The sequence below is a fragment of the Bidens hawaiensis genome, unplaced genomic scaffold, assembly GCF_021521415.1.
Source record: "Bidens hawaiensis isolate Kalapana, Puna unplaced genomic scaffold, B.hawaiensis_p1.1 tig00419376_1, whole genome shotgun sequence".
In the NCBI taxonomy this organism is placed as follows: Eukaryota; Viridiplantae; Streptophyta; class Magnoliopsida; order Asterales; family Asteraceae; genus Bidens; species Bidens hawaiensis.
In genome coordinates, this window is record NW_027504840.1 from 2401160 (window position 1) to 2418378 (window position 17219).

General features: G+C 38.0%; 1 protein-coding gene across 1 annotated transcript; it reads left to right on the forward strand.

Annotated features, from left to right (window-relative positions):
* Window positions 1–3999: 3999 nt before the first annotated feature.
* On the forward strand, window positions 4000–6010 carry LOC143608472 (transcription factor bHLH30-like). Its single transcript, XM_077083500.1, has 2 exons — window positions 4000–4867; window positions 5468–6010. Exons 1-2 carry the CDS (start codon window positions 4247–4249, stop codon window positions 5924–5926), a joined length of 1080 nt encoding a protein of 359 aa, XP_076939615.1. The 5' UTR covers window positions 4000–4246; the 3' UTR covers window positions 5927–6010.
* Window positions 6011–17219: the final 11209 nt, after the last annotated feature.

Consider the following 17219-nt stretch of genomic DNA (forward strand, 5'->3'; position numbering starts at 1 on the left):
TTATTCAAAGACTGTAAAATGAAAATATAGTTATTAATTAATTTAAGATATTCTGATTTGATGGACGTCTCACCTTTTCTTCCTTTGTTTCTTTTGGTGGTAGGTAAGCATATATTCCGGACAACTGAAGTGGGGTCATATAAAAGTCGACCAGTTCTTGCGTGTGTGTCCCCAATGGCATTTTCAAACTCAAATGGGAATAAGTATCATCATCATCATCAAATTCGCCTTCAGCATTGTGATCGGCATTATCTGGTTCTGTTTCACTTCCCCTATCTGTCCCTGACATATGTTAATGTATCATTAGAAGAAATATACATTATAGAGTTTTTAGATGAAAATAACAAGTTTTTGTTACCATGATTTTGGTTTTCACCATCTGCATCAGGCTGAAGCATCGCTTTGTCACCATCAGTTTCCTCACCAACTGTATCTGCACGTATATCAGCAGAAGTAATAGCAACTGTATTATCATCAGCAGCTTCAGGAATTATCTTGTCACCGGTAGCTGCAATCTCACCAGCAGTTGTAACATCATATTTACCAGCATCAGCAATATCAGTTGTAGGCTCAATTAATCCTTTGTTTGCAGTTTCACATTAGCTTCTGCACCAACGGTTTCAACATTCTCATATGCAGGAGTGCATTCCTCATTCTCAGAATCATCATTTAAAGGAGGTCCATTATTATACAAGTATTTGTCCATCCTTGCAAGAGTTGTTGTTGTTATGTAGTTGACTGCAGGTGTTGTGACCGGAGACCCTAATGGACCATATTTCTTCTGGTACTCATGTGTGTAAAGCATCGTATGAAAGGTGATTGGACCGTTGTATTGTTCATTGACATCTTTCCAGTCTTCCTTTGTCATCATTAGGTTTTCAATTACATAGCTGCACCAATCCATATTTGGAATATCTGAGACTTTATCGATTGCGGTGATGAATCTTTGGTTGATTGTTATTGATTTTGTTATAAATCCTATACATGTGTTGAACAACACAAGGAAATTAATTTTAAACACGTCACCAACTCCTTGATCAGCCGTCAACTTCTCTTTCACATGCTTTATAGTTATTCTTGTAGTCAGGAATTATTTCTTGAACAGATCTGTAATTGCATCATCCCCCAACCTTGGTCTACTCCTGTCTAAAACGAGTATCTTACCCATTGGTATATCCAAAACCTCATGAACTTTTGTTGTTGTTATCTTAATAACACGACTGCCGATGTTCAATTCATTAAACCGGTGATCTTAGTTCATCAGCAACCAATGCCCTAACATTGATAGAGTTTGGTTAACTTGTAGGTTTAATATTAACCAAAATCCCATTTTTTCCAAACAAACTTTTTGGTCAGAGCTCATTGTACTCACTACATCCACAATGTTAAATGGTGCACATCTGAGCCACAACTTTCTGTTTAAAAATTCAGCAAAAGGTTTCCTTTGTACCCTCTCAGCTGGCTTCTTTTCTTTAACAATCTTCTTCCTTGGTTTTTGAAAGTCTGAGTCTGAACTACTGTCTTCCACCTCTTTCCTCTTCTTTGTTAAAAATTTGTTGATTGGAACTTCAAAGTTTGAATCAGAGTTTGCTTTAACATGTTTTGTCTTAAGCTTTTTGACTCCGGCATCAACTTGTTTTGTTTTAACCTTTTGCTTAACTAATCACACATAAAACTCAGATGTTCAGTCATCACAAACAAGCTTACCAAACGCTTGTCAAACGCTATTCAAACGCATAAGACCAGATACAAACCAGTTATTCAGTCATCACAAACAAGCTTAATAAACTCTTGTCAAACGCTCATCAAACGCATAAAGTCCATATAAAGAACCTGTTATTCAGTCATCACAACCAAGCTTACCAAACGCTTGTCAAACGCTCATCAAACGCATAAGATCAGATTAAGGTTAACTGGATAGATCCAGTTGCATAGTCAGTTCAAACACGCTTACTAAATGCTCATAATTACATTCACATTAATTAGACAGATTCATATGGTGAAATCATCCCAAACGCTTGTCAAACGCTTACAATCAGAGATTAATTGACAACGTAATAACCAATAATTAAAAAGAAATAATAAAATTTAACATAAAATTAAATCCTAAAACGATTACATCTACAGATTGTTGTCAAACGCTCACGAAAACAACGGTTAAAACCTCTCTAAAACCTAAAGCGATTACAGGAATAATAAACAAACACCTAATTTATTAGTAATCTGAGTTTTATGTTGTTTATGCTTTGATCTTCGTCCTTCGTCGAAGCAGATGAGGTAGGGTTCTTCATTTAATCCATCTTCGTTATGATTGAATGTAGTATAGTTCAGTCGATTGAGTGAGTACGCTTCGTCGCCTGGATCATTTGACAGTTCAGTTGATTGAATGAGTACGCTTCGTCGCCGAGATGAGTTGATTATAGGTTGATTATTGCGAGTGATTTTAGGTAGAGTAATGGAGACTAATTGACGATCTTACCCTTTTTGAAGAATAGAGGCGCGTGTTTTAAAAAATTTGATCAGACGCTTACTTGTGTCGCGTACTGTTTGTACGATACGGGGTTAATGTACAGTAACTGTCTATATATATATATATATATATAAGTTGTGTGATTACTTGCATGCGTAATTTTCATACAAGTTGTATATGATTATTTAATTTTTTTGTGTAACTATGACACAAACGAAGTTCCTCTAATAGCCCTAGGACACGTGTTGCTTCCTACTAAGTCCATACACTTTGTATCATAAGATCCTTTTATACATTAATGTACTCGTATCTGTAATATATTATTACATATGAGGAGGATAAAAAAGATTTTATATAAGTTTGAGTTTAAGTAATTACAAGTGTTAAAACACATTACAAAAACCAACAAAGAAAACAATAATTACCTTTTTGTTTAAATTTCAAGCATTAGGGAGGACGAGGCACCCATATGGGTATGGTGTTGGGCTTCCAAACCACATGAAAACACCACCCCACCCCATACGATTATGGTGCGTGGCTTCATTCCATTGCAAAGGTTTGCCACACACAAATTGTTCATTGTTGACTATTGAATAATTAAAATGTATTAATAAAGTTCTATGATACTTGTGGGAAGGTGTTGCCGGTAATTTTGTGGTTCGTGTGTAATTAAGGGTAGAAATAAGGTGACGGTACATGATTGACCGGTACATAAGTAATACTCATGATTGTTCCTTGATCTTGTTAAATAAATTACTCTTTTATTTAAAGTTAAAACATTATTCGTTGTTCTTTTATCACACATTGATGAGGTACTGCCTTAATTTACTTTATAAGGCTATGTGTAGTGGACGGCTACAAAATGGGGTGCTTTCGTCATGTGGCGCCCAGTCAGTAAAGGGTAATATATATATATATATCACCCACACACATACTAATATAATAATATTAAACACAAAACACAATCAGGCGAGAAATACTCCTCGCCCCACCCTTTATCGCCCCTGTCAGCCCATATTCGCCGCCCACCACACATAGCCTAAAGACATATCACATCTCGGCAAGAATTAATAAATTATATAACTTATACATTAGCTATTTGGCGAAGTAAATATCGAATTTTATTCCTTTGGCAATAATACATTATATGTTTGTAGCTTATAATACTATAAAATGTAAAGTCGAGTCAAACTGAGTCAAGTGAGTCAACATGGATTTTAACTTAAGTGAGCTCGAGTTTAAGATTCCAGCTCGATTTTAATTTTGAGTCAGCTTGACATGAAGTCTGAGCTCAAGCCAGTCTTAGCTTGACATTGCTTGGCTCGTTGACAACCTTTAAGTACTGTTGTTTCTTGTCGTATCTCATAGGCACCTTCATGTGTGTATTATAACTTAAAAGTTAATTTCGTAAGAAGAAAGGTAAGAGGCGGTCACTCCCTAATGAAAGGAGAGAGAAATCAAAAAGGAAAACCCTAGAAGATCATCACAAAATATTAACACAAACAAGAAAGTATTTTTTACTTGATCAATAGGCTCTATCAACACCCCCACCTTACATAACAAAACCTGACATTTTTCAGAGAGAGAGAGAGGGATATATATTAAAAAAACAAGGTTCTATTCAGAAAAGGAGAAAGGTGATGTGATTAAGTGGCTTCACTATGATAAGAAGGTTTATTTAACACTTTTCTCATACCATTCTTTTCTTATTCAACCAGAGTTCTTTCATTTCAAACATATTTTTTATTGATATGTGGGTTGGTGTAACTACCTATTATGTGTTCTAAGAGAGAAGAACAAGAACCAGTAGAACAAGAACAAGAAGGTGATCACTATCAAAACACAGCAACATTTGAAGAACACCCATCCATTACTCAACAAATCCAACCACAAAACATGAATGATTACTCATACACATCTTCATCAGAAGTCTCTCCGATCATGCACCCTCAGCAACAGCCCTGGAATATTAATAATATCCTACCTCAAGTATTCCACCACCACACCACCGGTTATACTCCGGATCTTGCCTTCCCTGCCGGAGATCACAGCTCTTATAACCTCTTCCCTCCACCACCTCCACCCCCACCACTGTCCTCATATGGTGGTTTGTTTAATAGGAGGGTTCCTGGTGGATTGCAGTTTGCTTATGATGGCAGTACGTCGTCATCAGACCATAACTTGAGGCTCATATCCGAGACGCTGGGCCAGATGGTTCAACCAGGGTCCATGCCATTTGGGCTCCAAGCTGAAATGGGTAAGATGACTGCTCAAGAGATCATGGATGCTAAAGCTTTAGCAGCTTCAAAGAGCCATAGCGAAGCGGAACGACGACGTAGAGAGAGAATCAATAATCATCTTGCTAAACTCCGCAGCTTACTCCCTAGCACCACCAAAGTAAGCATTCATTCTTAGTTATACCATCAAAAATCAAAATTTTAAAGTTATGGTTTCACTCACATTCTTTCATGTTGTGTGTATGTGCATGAAAAACAACGGTTATTAACTAACAGTCATATTAAAAAGACAAACAGACCACAAGCTACGCGGCTAAATATGAAGTTTCTAGTGTCACAATAATTTTCACAATCGATATCCATCTGTTGCCGGATTTTTCTAGGAGAAATGCTTCCCAAAATAACCCATATTTCTTCATATCATTTTGTCGAGTCATATATACTAATTAATAAATTATACCGTGTATTTGAAAACTCTGGTCATTAATTTATTATTAACTCGATCGATCATGTTTTCTTTCAGTTTCCATTAATTATCTTTCTTCCACATTCATAGGCACGCATAAATGACAAGGTGTGCATCATATGAGCATGCAGCATGCATATCTTTGAGTGCGCGCGTGTGTGTATATATATATATATGTGTGTGTGGATCATGTCTTATATATGATAAATAAAAGAGCATTCGAATTATGTTTTTCATAGCATATTTAAAACTAATAATATGGAGTAACATTTTATGTGGTTATGGCTGGTGTAGACGGACAAGGCTTCATTGTTAGCTGAAGTGATACAACATGTGAAGGAGCTCAAGCGTCAAACATCCATAATAGCGGAACAAAGTTCAGTCCCAACAGAAACTGATGAGTTAACGATCAACAACACGTCAGACGAAGAAGGTAATATAATCATCAGAGCGTCGTTATGCTGTGATGATCGATCCGATCTCTTGCCGGATCTCATCAAAACCCTAAAGGCTCTTAGGCTGAGAACCCTAAAGGCCGAGATCACAACACTTGGAGGTCGTATGAAGAACGTCTTGTTCATCACCGGAGATCAAGATTCAAACAACAACGTCGATAGTTACTCGATTAACATGATCCAAGAGGCATTCAAAGCGGTGATGGAGAAAACAAATGGGGATCATGAATCTTCTTCTGGAAGTGTGAAGAGACAAAGAACCAACAATATCAATGTGGTTGATCATCGTAGGACATGATGATGATCATGACCAACTTCACCTTTAAGAATTAATTATGTTTGTTTCTTATCCATTGAGTTTAAGACTTTTAATTTGTTTCACTTTCTGTCTTCTTTTTTTGAGTCTTTTTATGTTTTATATTTCACGTTTGTTTCGTTTAAATGATATGATTGATGTGTTGTTTGAAGTTATTATGTCAATAGAGAAAAGACAGCAAATTAGTACTATCAGGTTGTGACTTTATGCATCCCTTTATCCCATATTATGGATTAATGTGTATATTAGTTATATATATGCGTGTATTTCTCGTGTGTGTATATATATACACACACACACGATGTGGTTGTTTGAAGTTACAATATTGTCAAAACAGAAAAGACAACAAGTACTATCTGGGTTGTGTCCTTATGCATTCCTATTTCCCTTTTTGTAAATAAGATTTTTTTTTTAAATAAAAGAAAAAATACACAGTAAAACTTGATGCTAATGTACATGTACGAATTTTAGGGAATGATCGAGACTATCGAGTCAATTCAATGAATCAAAACTGGAATGTTGAACACAATCGTTGTGAAATGTTAGACATACTACGTAACATGGTTACAATATGCTTGTAATCAACAATGAATCACACCTTAAAAAAAGTTGTTTTTAGGTCATTACAAAACATTAGGCTTCAAAAAAGGAGTACACGTTGGTGAAGGTGGTATAGGCCAATGATACTCAATCGATTAAATGGCGAGGAAAGAGTATTTACGGACAGTATATTTATCATCAACCGGAAGTATCCCGGCAAATTATTGACTACTTCGGTTATTAAGGTGCTTTTATCAATATGTTAAAAACAGTTGTTTCACGGCAGATTACCGACCATTGCATCACCTCTGAATTACCGACAACTTGTTTGAACATTCACGACACATTTCTATGAGAAATTTGTTGGTAATTTTGATTTTTATCAAATAATAATATTTAATTTATATAAATTAACTACTCGGAAATAAAAATATAATACAATAATTTGTATATAAAAACGTACAAAACCTTCAATGACGAAATACATAGCTAGAAGGGGTTAGGAGAACCCATATTTTAACTTTCAGATACGTGGTATTATTTGTATCATTTTCGACGGAACAAACATAAAAAGAAAGAAACATCTTATTTACTGATATGTATGTACGCCTAATTGATAATTGTTTTCTCCAAATATTTTTAAAAAATGTGATATTTTATTAAAAAGATGGGTTATCTAACAAAATTAGGGGTGAGAAAACCAAGTTTATGAAACAAAGTCAAACAACACCATTTTGATAATTATTTTTAAAATAACACCATTTTGGTAAATACTTTTACCCACAACATTCTTTTGAGAAAAAACTCCACTATAGTTAAACAAACGAGAAAAATGATTGTCTCATTTATATAAATTTCTACAGCATAACATCACTAAATCAAACATTCTCATAACATGTTTTAAACAACTCTAGTTTTATAAATACAATTTTGTTCACTATGTCAACCAATCAATTTAATCAACCTAACGTATGGACAAGATCAACAGTAGCATTATAGAAAAATTTTCGAAGAACAATTTATTCCTACCTACAATTCTTCAACCCTTGCATTTACAAGGACTTTGAAAGGACAAACACAATACCAATAAACCACTAGGTAATGGGTAACAATAAAATAAAAAAAAACACACTAATTTAAGAAACATATATGGATTAGGTTAAAGAAAAGGTTGATATTAGCTTACTTAGGTGTTTCTCGGGCCATTTAACGACATTTCCTCTATGCACGGTTGTATCCATCAAAGCATAAAAAGTCTGGAATTTTTGAAGTAGCCATTCTTAAATGATGAAATAAAAGGTTGAACATCCATACAGTTAAACAATGTGTATGAAAAATAACAAAAGAAGTCCACACGTACATGCTATTAAAAATAAATTATGTCTATATTGCGGTTTTTAATGTTCAAGAAACGAGTTAGTTATAATATTTTCATGGGTTTTCCAACTCATGTTGAAAGACAATGTTACGTGCAACATTTTTCTAACTGATCTTTTAAACATTTTCTGTTTTATTTATCGTACACACTATATATGGATTGTTACCATTTTCATTTACTGAATGCACTTAATATATTCTTAACAAAATATCAGCATAGCAAGTAACTTTTCCATGAAAGGTAAAAGAAAACAAACAAGACTTGAAGTTGTTGTGTGAAACGTTAATATATGCGATCAGTGTCTTGTGTTGGGCAAGCAGGTGACATGTATTATAATGATGAGAGGATGACATTGGAGATGACGCCAGCAAACAATAAGTGACATTCTTAAGCAAGGCCACTAAGCAAAGAGGAATGTGAGCGAATCAAAAGACTGACGACCGCATATATTTGATGGCTCAGAGGTTTATAATGATGGGTCGTGTCAGTTCTGTTATCAACATTGTAGTTTTGACCATGATCTCACCTCTACTTTCTGCAATTTGTTTTGTTTTGTTTTATATGTTTGTTTTTTCTATTTGTTATTCTTTTATTTATATGTCTATTTTTGCCAAAAGTGATTTTTAGAAGTGTATTAGGATTATGAATGTGACATGTACACATGCGTAAATGGAGAAATATATAGGCCTCAATTTTATTATACACAATATCAAAGCATTATATACCGGACCATATTCGAGTTAGACAGAGAGAGATACTTAGTTCGTGTGTATTGTTATGTGATTGTGAGAGAAGTGGTTCCCACCTAGGCACGGCCACAAGACGTACGCCCCATCGGTGTTGGCTCAATTGTTGTTTGGACTGAGTGTAGTGTTGGAAAATATGGTCGGTTCGGGTCAAGTCAACGCGGGCCGACCCGATTGTGACCCGGTAATAGTTACACCGGGGTAACGAACAATGAACCCGTTTAAATAGGTTAACCGGGCCAGACAAAATTAAACGAGATTTATTTGGTCGGTAAGGCTTTAAGGCTAGAGATTGGGCTTAGGCCCATTGGGTTTAATATTAGCTAAACCTAATACATTCTATATATATACATACATACATACGTATTATGTTAAAAAAAAGAAGAAAAAGAAGGCAGAAGGATCTACCTCCATCACCCACCCTAGCTGCCGACCACTCATCACCGGACCACCCAGCCTCCGACCACTACTCACCGGACCTTATCGCACCGTTGCGCCGTACCGCTGCCACTGCACCAATGCCGCTGCATAGCAGCGTCGCACTGCTGCAGCTGCACCGCTACCGCCGCACCGCTGCTTCTGTTGGGTTCCGTTGTCTACACACCAGTGTGAGTTGTCGCCGCCGTGGGTCACGCCGCTGCTACCACCACTGTGTGACTGTTGCTGCTGTGTGCTATTGCCGGTCTCCACCGCCATCCGCACCGTTTCTACATCGGATCTCGATTGTAACCTAGCACCGTTTCGTTATCCCTCGGTGTCTCACTAGGTTTTGTATAACCAAGGTATAAAGCCTAAACTTTTATCTAAGTTTGTTATTCGATTAATCGTACTCGTATAAAGTTGTAATTGGATCCTGGTCTTGGGTTTCGGTTTTTGGTTTGTAAGGCCCCGAACCCGGTAGCCCTACTTTCGCGTCGGATTTACTCATAAACACAGTTCTTACAAATCAGAGTTCTTTAAAACTTTTGCGGAATATAAAAACTTTCTTAAAACATTTCATATCAAAACACGTCTTGTCTTAAAACATCATTTTGCCTTTCAAAATAAACGAAACATTAAACTTAAACATCTTGAGTCTTCTGATGCCAGCCTCTTATTCAGTGCCACGTGTCTCCTCAAGCGAGATGCCTCCTCCTACTCACCTGCGTGCATACTAAAAGTCAGCTACGCAGAGTGAGTTCTAGTTAATCAAGCAACTTATCATACAACCACTACATGCATCATATACGTATCCGAAGACACGTAGTCCACTATCTAACCTGCTTACCTTACCACTTAGCCTCTTATTTACACCTACCACCTTACCACTTTGCCACTTTAATAACGTATAACGTTATGCCACTTTGCCACTTTGCCACTTTAATAACGTTTAACGTTATGCCACTTTGCCACTTTGCCACTTTAATGACGTAGTCACGTATAGGCTTACCCTACCACGTACTATCGTCATGCCACTATCACTCTTACTACACCATTGCCACTTCTAACACGCTCTACCTCTACTTATCTACAACATGCTTCATATCATTTACATAATAAGCAAGTCACATCATAGCATACATTCACACTAATAACCACTTGGCAATCACTGTCCTTGGCGATGCGTGCAATATCCAAAGATCGTTCACGCACCAACAAGTATTATATAATAGCTACCTCGTATAACATCTATAGCATACACTTACCACTTAAGGTAAGTGTATTCACACTTCACATAGAGTATGCACACAGCCCCGAAAACATAACAAGGAAATGGGGCTAGAAACTCACCTGAACTCTGCCTCTTCCTCCGATAGTTGTAAATCCCTTCTTTAACTGAGCTCGGCTGACTGTATAAGTTACACGTATCAATACTCGCCTGATCTAATCTGGCGGCTTAGTATTAGCTTACTTTTACTTATCGTTTATAATTTATTTTCTAATCGAACCCGACTTTAGGCGAAGTTAAACCTTAGGCGAACTTAGCTTTAGGCGAAGTTAAACCTTAGTCGAACTTAGCTTTAGGCGAAGTTAAACCTTAGGCGAACTTAGCTTTAGGCGAAGTAAACCCTTAGGCGAACTTAGCTTTTAGGCGAAGTTGTCATCAGGCGAACTTAGCTTTTAGGCGAAGTTGTCATCAGGCGAACTTAGCTTGCAGGCGAAGTTCATCAGGCGAACTTAGCATGCAGGCGAAGTTGTCGGCTGCAGCTACTGTTCGTACTTAATCATCTTCGTTTGTTAACCAAATAACTCGATTTAGGTATCCACGTAATCGTCTGAAAAGCGCCTACAAACCCCACCATCAAATCGGCCTAACATCGATGTTTAAGGGGTGCGATTTAGGCATATAGGTTACGGGTTTATTTAGGTTAACAATTAACCTATCAAATGCTAATCAATTCCAGTAATATTTGTTGTTTTAGGTTCGTTTATAACAAACTAACACAGATCAATGATTTTCCAAATCAAACCGAACCTATACGAACGATTTCTAACTATAAACGTACCTTGAACGAGTCGAACTACGAACCCGGTTAAGCCTTGATGTTGTTTTGGTCCGTCACGACGTTCCAGCACCAACAAGCTCGGGTTTTCGCCTTCGGATCTTGGTTCGGGTTATAAGATGGTGTTGTGTGTGTTTTGGTGGTGTATGGAATATGTGAGAATGAGGATTAAATGGTGATTAATGGTATTTATATTTAGGGATCATGGGCTTAAGCCCATGGACTCTCCTTCCTTCTTTCATAACCCAAGTCCATAACCCATATCCATTACCCAACACTAGCCCGACCCATACCAACTCCTACTCTATTTATTTATTTCCCGATAACCCGAGTAAACTTTCCCTCTATTATTAAGTAATACAATTAATATTATTTTGGAAATTTCGGGATGTTACAAGTCTTCCCTCCTTATAGAGGTTTCGTCCCCAAAACCTAACTTATTCCCTATAAAAGGAAAACTTCTTATATTTACACACTTTATTGAATCGCCTTTGCTTTCTGGGTTATCCCTCTTACTCCTGACTTGTAGTCATCGAGCGGTGATCATGTGTTTTAGCTATTACGGTAGCTTGTCCATGAAGCCCTCGATGTACCAAGTCTCGTATCGCCTTTCCGAGGAACCTTGTTTTATGTAATAACGCCAACTCCTAAGGCGACGCTTTACCATCACACAACTATTTATCATAACCAACATGCATTCAAGATAAATTCATAGGTCGTTCATACAAAATCATAAGAAGTCACAAGTACTTCATAACATAAAAGGAAATCATTCAAGCTCGCTAAACAAACATAGGTTCAACTGTAACATAAAACACTCTTCAACTACTAAACATAAAACAACTGTGACATGCCACTTATTCTCCGGCAACCTCCTCAGCAGCTAATAGACCATCCTTTCACGCGTCTCCTCTTCCTTCCCCCACTGCCACGGCTTCTCCACACTCCCTAGCTATGTGACCTGACTTACCACACTTGTAACACTTCTGGTCCTCGGTGCATTCATGGGAGATGTGCCCCTTCCTCCCACATCGGTAGCACTGATTTGGACCAGCCTTGCATTCCCCCAAGTGCATCTTCCCGCACACCTTACATGCTTCCCTTCCTGCCATCTTCTGTGTTTTTCTCCCTGCACGCTCCACGACATCCCTAGCTCTTTTAGTTCCTTTCCCTTCTTCCTCATCTTCAACTTCCACATCATCCGCCGCCAGATCAACATAGACCATCTCCCCCAACTCGACCGCAGACTCAAAGGTAACAGGTTTTTTGGCCCTGACTAACATGCGGACCTTCTGGGGAAGTCCTCTAACGTAGCACTTGATCCGTTTCGCCTCGGTGTTCACCATGTCAGGAACCAGCCTAGACATGCGGTTGAATTCAGTGGTGTACTCACGATGTGTCATCTTGTCCGCCTTCAGATTCAGAAATTTCATCTCGGCCCTCTCAACCTCAGCATCAGCACAGAACCTTTTCATCACTAACTCCTTAAGGTCATCCCATCTCATGGCCTTAATCTCCTCTCGGGTCTTCCTTTGTTCCACAGTTTCCCACCAGTACATGGCCTCATCTTCAAATGACTGAGTGGCATAACCCACTGCTTGGTCGGGACGGCATTCGCTAATTCGGATTTTCTTGTCCATTGTGGTTATCCACCGGAGAGTAGCGATTGCGTCTCCCAACCCAGTCAGCTTTGGCGGGTCGCATCCTTTGAAGGACCTATAGTTGCACCCATCTTGGCCTCTTTTCCTGTCACCGACCTCCACAGACTTATCCTCACTCGAAGCCTCTCTTTCTCCTTCCCCATCCTTCCTACCATCACCACCCGCCCCTTCAGCAGTTCGTTCACGGCTTCCAGCAGATCTTTCGGGATTCAGGTTCTTCATAGTAACAACTACAGCTTGAACAATGGCTGCTTGGACTGCAGGGCTAAGTTGAACCTCTTCGTTGTTGTTCTGGTCTCTTCCAGCTGTGCTTCCTTCATCTTCGGTGTTGGAAGCTTCTTCTACCGAGGGTTGCCGGACAGGACGAGGCCTGCCACGACGTCCAGTGCGACCTCTAGTTCCAACAATTTCTCCAGCTCCAGTCGTTAGTATTCTAAAAGGGAAAACACAAACTTCATCACTCTAGGAATTATTTAGCACATGATTTGTAAAGTAAGTAGTTAATGACGTTGATCAAGTGTAATTAACTATTTGCGTTACTCCTCAGGTTCTACATACCTCCCTTCATGATTTCACTTGTGCTTGTTTATACTCTTAAACAGTTAATCAGTTCAGATCAATTAATCCTATCCCTAACCTGCACCCATTCTTCATTTAGCAATTAAGCCAACATTAACATACACCATTTACCATACACTTTACCTTTAGTGAGCTTGCTTGAGCGACACATGGCTATCTTGAACTGGCATCTTCTTTCTTTCTCAATTTAAATCTCATTCTCAGTTCGAGTCTAAGCATGTATGATGCTTAAATCTCTCAAACTTATGCTCTGATACCAACTTGTAAGGCCCCGAACCCGGTAGCCCTACTTTCGCATCGGATTTACTCATAAACACAGTTCTTACAAATCAGAGTTCTTTAAAACTTTTGCGGAATATAAAAACTTTCTTAAAACATTTCATATCAAAACACGTCTTGTCTTAAAACATCATTTTGCCTTTCAAAATAAACGAAACATTAAACTTAAACATCTTGAGTCTTCCGATGCCAGCCTCTTATTCAGTGCCACGTGTCTCCTCAAGCGAGATGCCTCCTCCTACTCACCTGCGTGCATACTAAAAGTCAGCTACGCTGAGTGAGTTCTAGTTAATCAAGCAACTTATCATACAACCACTACATGCATCATATACGTATCCGAAGACACGCAGTCCACTATCTAACCTGCTTCCTCTTATTTACACCTACCACCTTACCACTTTGCCACTTTAATAACGTATAACGTTATGCCACTTTGCCACTTTGCCACTTTAATAACGTTTAACGTTATGCCACTTTGCCACTTTGCCACTTTAATGACGTAGTCACGTATAGGCTTACCCTACCACGTACTATCGTCATGCCACTATCACTCTTACTACACCCTTGCCACTTCTAACACGCTCTACCTCTACTAATCTACAACATGCTTCATATCATTTACATAATAAGCAAGTCACATCATAGCATACACACACAATAATAACCACTTGGCAATCACTGTCCTTGGCGATGCGTGCAATATCCGAAGATCGTTCACGCACCAACAAGTATTATATAATAGCTACCTCGTATAACATCTATAGCATACACTTACCACTTAAGGTAAGTGTATTCACACTTCACATCGAGTATGCACACAGCCCCGAAAACATAACAAGGAAATGGGGCTAGAAACTCACCTGAACTCTGCCTCTTCCTCCGATAGTTGTAAATCCCTTCTTTAACTGAGCTCGGCTGACTGTATAAGTTACACGTATCAATACTCGCCTGATCTAATCTGGCGGCTTAGTATTAGCTTACTTTTACTTATCGTTTATATTTTATTTTCTAATCGAACCCGACTTTAGGCGAAGTTAAACCTTAGGCGAACTTAGCTTTAGGCGAAGTTAAACCTTAGGCGAACTTAGCTTTAGGCGAAGTTAAACCTTAGGCGAACTTAGCTTTAGGCGAAGTAAACCCTTAGGCGAACTTAGCTTTTAGGCGAAGTTGTCATCAGGCGAACTTAGCTTTTAGGCGAAGTTGTCATCAGGCGAAATTTGCTTGCAGGCGAAGTTCATCAGGCGAACTTAGCTTGCAGGCGAAGTTGTCAGCTGCAGCTACTGTTCGTCCTTAATCATCTTCGTTTCTTAACCAAATAACTCGATTTAGGTATCCACGTAATCGTCTGACCAGCGCCTACCAACCCCAACCATCAAATCGGCCTAACATCGATGTTTAAGGGGTGCGATTTAGGCATATAGGTTACGGGTTGATTTTGGTTAACAATTAACCTATCAAATGCTAATCAATTCCAGTAATATTTGTTGTTTTAGGTTCGTTTATAACAAACTAACACAGATCTATGATTTCCCAAATCAAACCGAACCTATATGAATGATTTCTAACTATAAACGTACCTTGAACGAGTCGAACTACAAACCCGGTTAAGCCTTGATGTTTTTTTGGTCCGTCACGACGTTCCAGCACCAACAAGCTCGGGTTTTCGCCTTCGGATCTTGGTTCGGGTTATAAGATGGTGTTGTGTGTGTTTTGGTGGTGTATGGAATATGTGAGAATGAGGATTAAATGGTGATTAATGGTATTTATATTTAGGGATCATGGGCTTAAGCCCATGGACTCTCCTTCCTTCTTTCATAACCCAAGTCCATAACCCATATCCATTACCCAACACTAGCCCGACCCATACCAACTCCTACTTTATTTATTTATTTCCCGATAACCCGAGTAAACTTTCCCTCTATTATTAAGTAATACAATTAATATTATTTTGGAAATTTCGGGATGTTACATGGTTCGTGTTAATCGTTTATTTATCCGCTGCGTTTTTATAGTTCGTTTATAAGTTTGTATATTAATAAAGATTAATATCTATCGAAACGAAATTATTAACTAAAACGGGTTTAAAATTACTTGACCGTTTTCGTTCTGAACCATTAAACGAAACCCAACAGTGGTATCAGAGCCGCGGTTACAACATACGAGTCGATCCCGGTTCGTTTAAAACCGGATCAACACCTTAAACTTTAAATCGTTTAAAGTTTTGATCTAGATTTATTTTCGGGTGATTTTAGATTTGGTCAAAGTTTTGTTTATAATATTTGACCAAGTCAAAACGACCCGAAATTTTATTTATTTTGAATATGTAAATCCGGCCCCGACCTATGTTTGTTTGGTTGTGTTTGGTGTTTGAGCTTGTTTTTGGCCATATGGATGGTTCAAAAGTTGTAAACGGTTATTATTTATTTTTCGGTTTTCTTTGGCCATAAAGATGGTTCAAATTTGTAATTGGGCAAATTATTGTTAGTTTATAAATTTGTAATTAAGAAGACGCGAAGATAACTGAGGACGGGCTCAAGGATTTCTTGGAGTTTGTGGGAGTTCGGACAAGATGACGGGATGCACAAAGAAGTACATCCTTGTGGTTGTTTTGTGTTGTGAACCCCTTGACCCGATTGGTCTCCCTAATTGGCTCTAGCGAGACCGATCACCTTTTGACTATAAGGATTTACATATTATTTTTTGCTATTGTGGTTGCTTGGATTATTTATAATAGGATTATAATATCACCGACCTAATACCAAATAAACTGGAAAATAAACATTTTTTAATTAACCATTTATGTTTTGCAAATTAAAAGCGTTTTGATTTCCAAAACTAATAACTTAATAGTTTTCTATTAACTTAAAATTGGTTAGTTATATCGCGACAAATTTAGTTTTTAATAGGTTATTTAAAACTAAGTGTCCTGAGAGATGAAAGGGTTCATCAATTCGTCCCGATAATAAATACAGTAAAATTTGACTTTTACTCTATTTGGTAGTTTTAAAATTAATCCCAATTTAAAAACCAATAGTTTATGTCAATCCTACTACAAGTCACACATGAGGCATAATGCGAAATTTCGAGTGTTTGGAGCTACATCACCGCACTTGTTTTCTAGCCTATCCCGTCAAGGTGAAAACGTTTCGTTGACACATCCGACCCTTTCACACGCCACGGTACTAGGACAACTATTACTTTACTCTCCTGTTATGTGCTAAAGCTGTTTGGAGACTTAAAGTGGGCAAAGATAAGGCTAAACGTATCTATACAGACAATCGTTGTCTCTATAGGCCTCATAAGCGAGAGTTGTGCTCTATTCACAATTGACAATCGTTGTCAGTCTGCCTAAACACTTATTAATGTTGTGTGCTACAGCTGCCTTTAATAACTGGAAGCCAGATTCTCACACTCCTATTTTATTAATGTTATTGGGTCATTAATAATAGGTCTACAACGTCGAAAATACTAATTAAATTTACTTTTTCTTAATTAATCAGATGTCGTCAAACGAAAACTCACCATACGCCCTTAAGACTATCCTTGAGAAGGATAAACTAAACGTTACCAACTTCATCGAATGGCACCGCAACTTGAGACTTGTTCTCA

Bases quoted from the DNA above. Each gene is read 5' to 3' on its own strand.
- LOC143608472 (XM_077083500.1), top strand. From the start codon at position 4,247: ATGTGTTCTAAGAGAGAAGAACAAGAACCAGTAGAACAAGAACAAGAA. The intron at 4,868-5,467 runs GTAAGCATTCAT...TGGCTGGTGTAG, and splicing joins TACTCCCTAGCACCACCAAA to ACGGACAAGGCTTCATTGTT.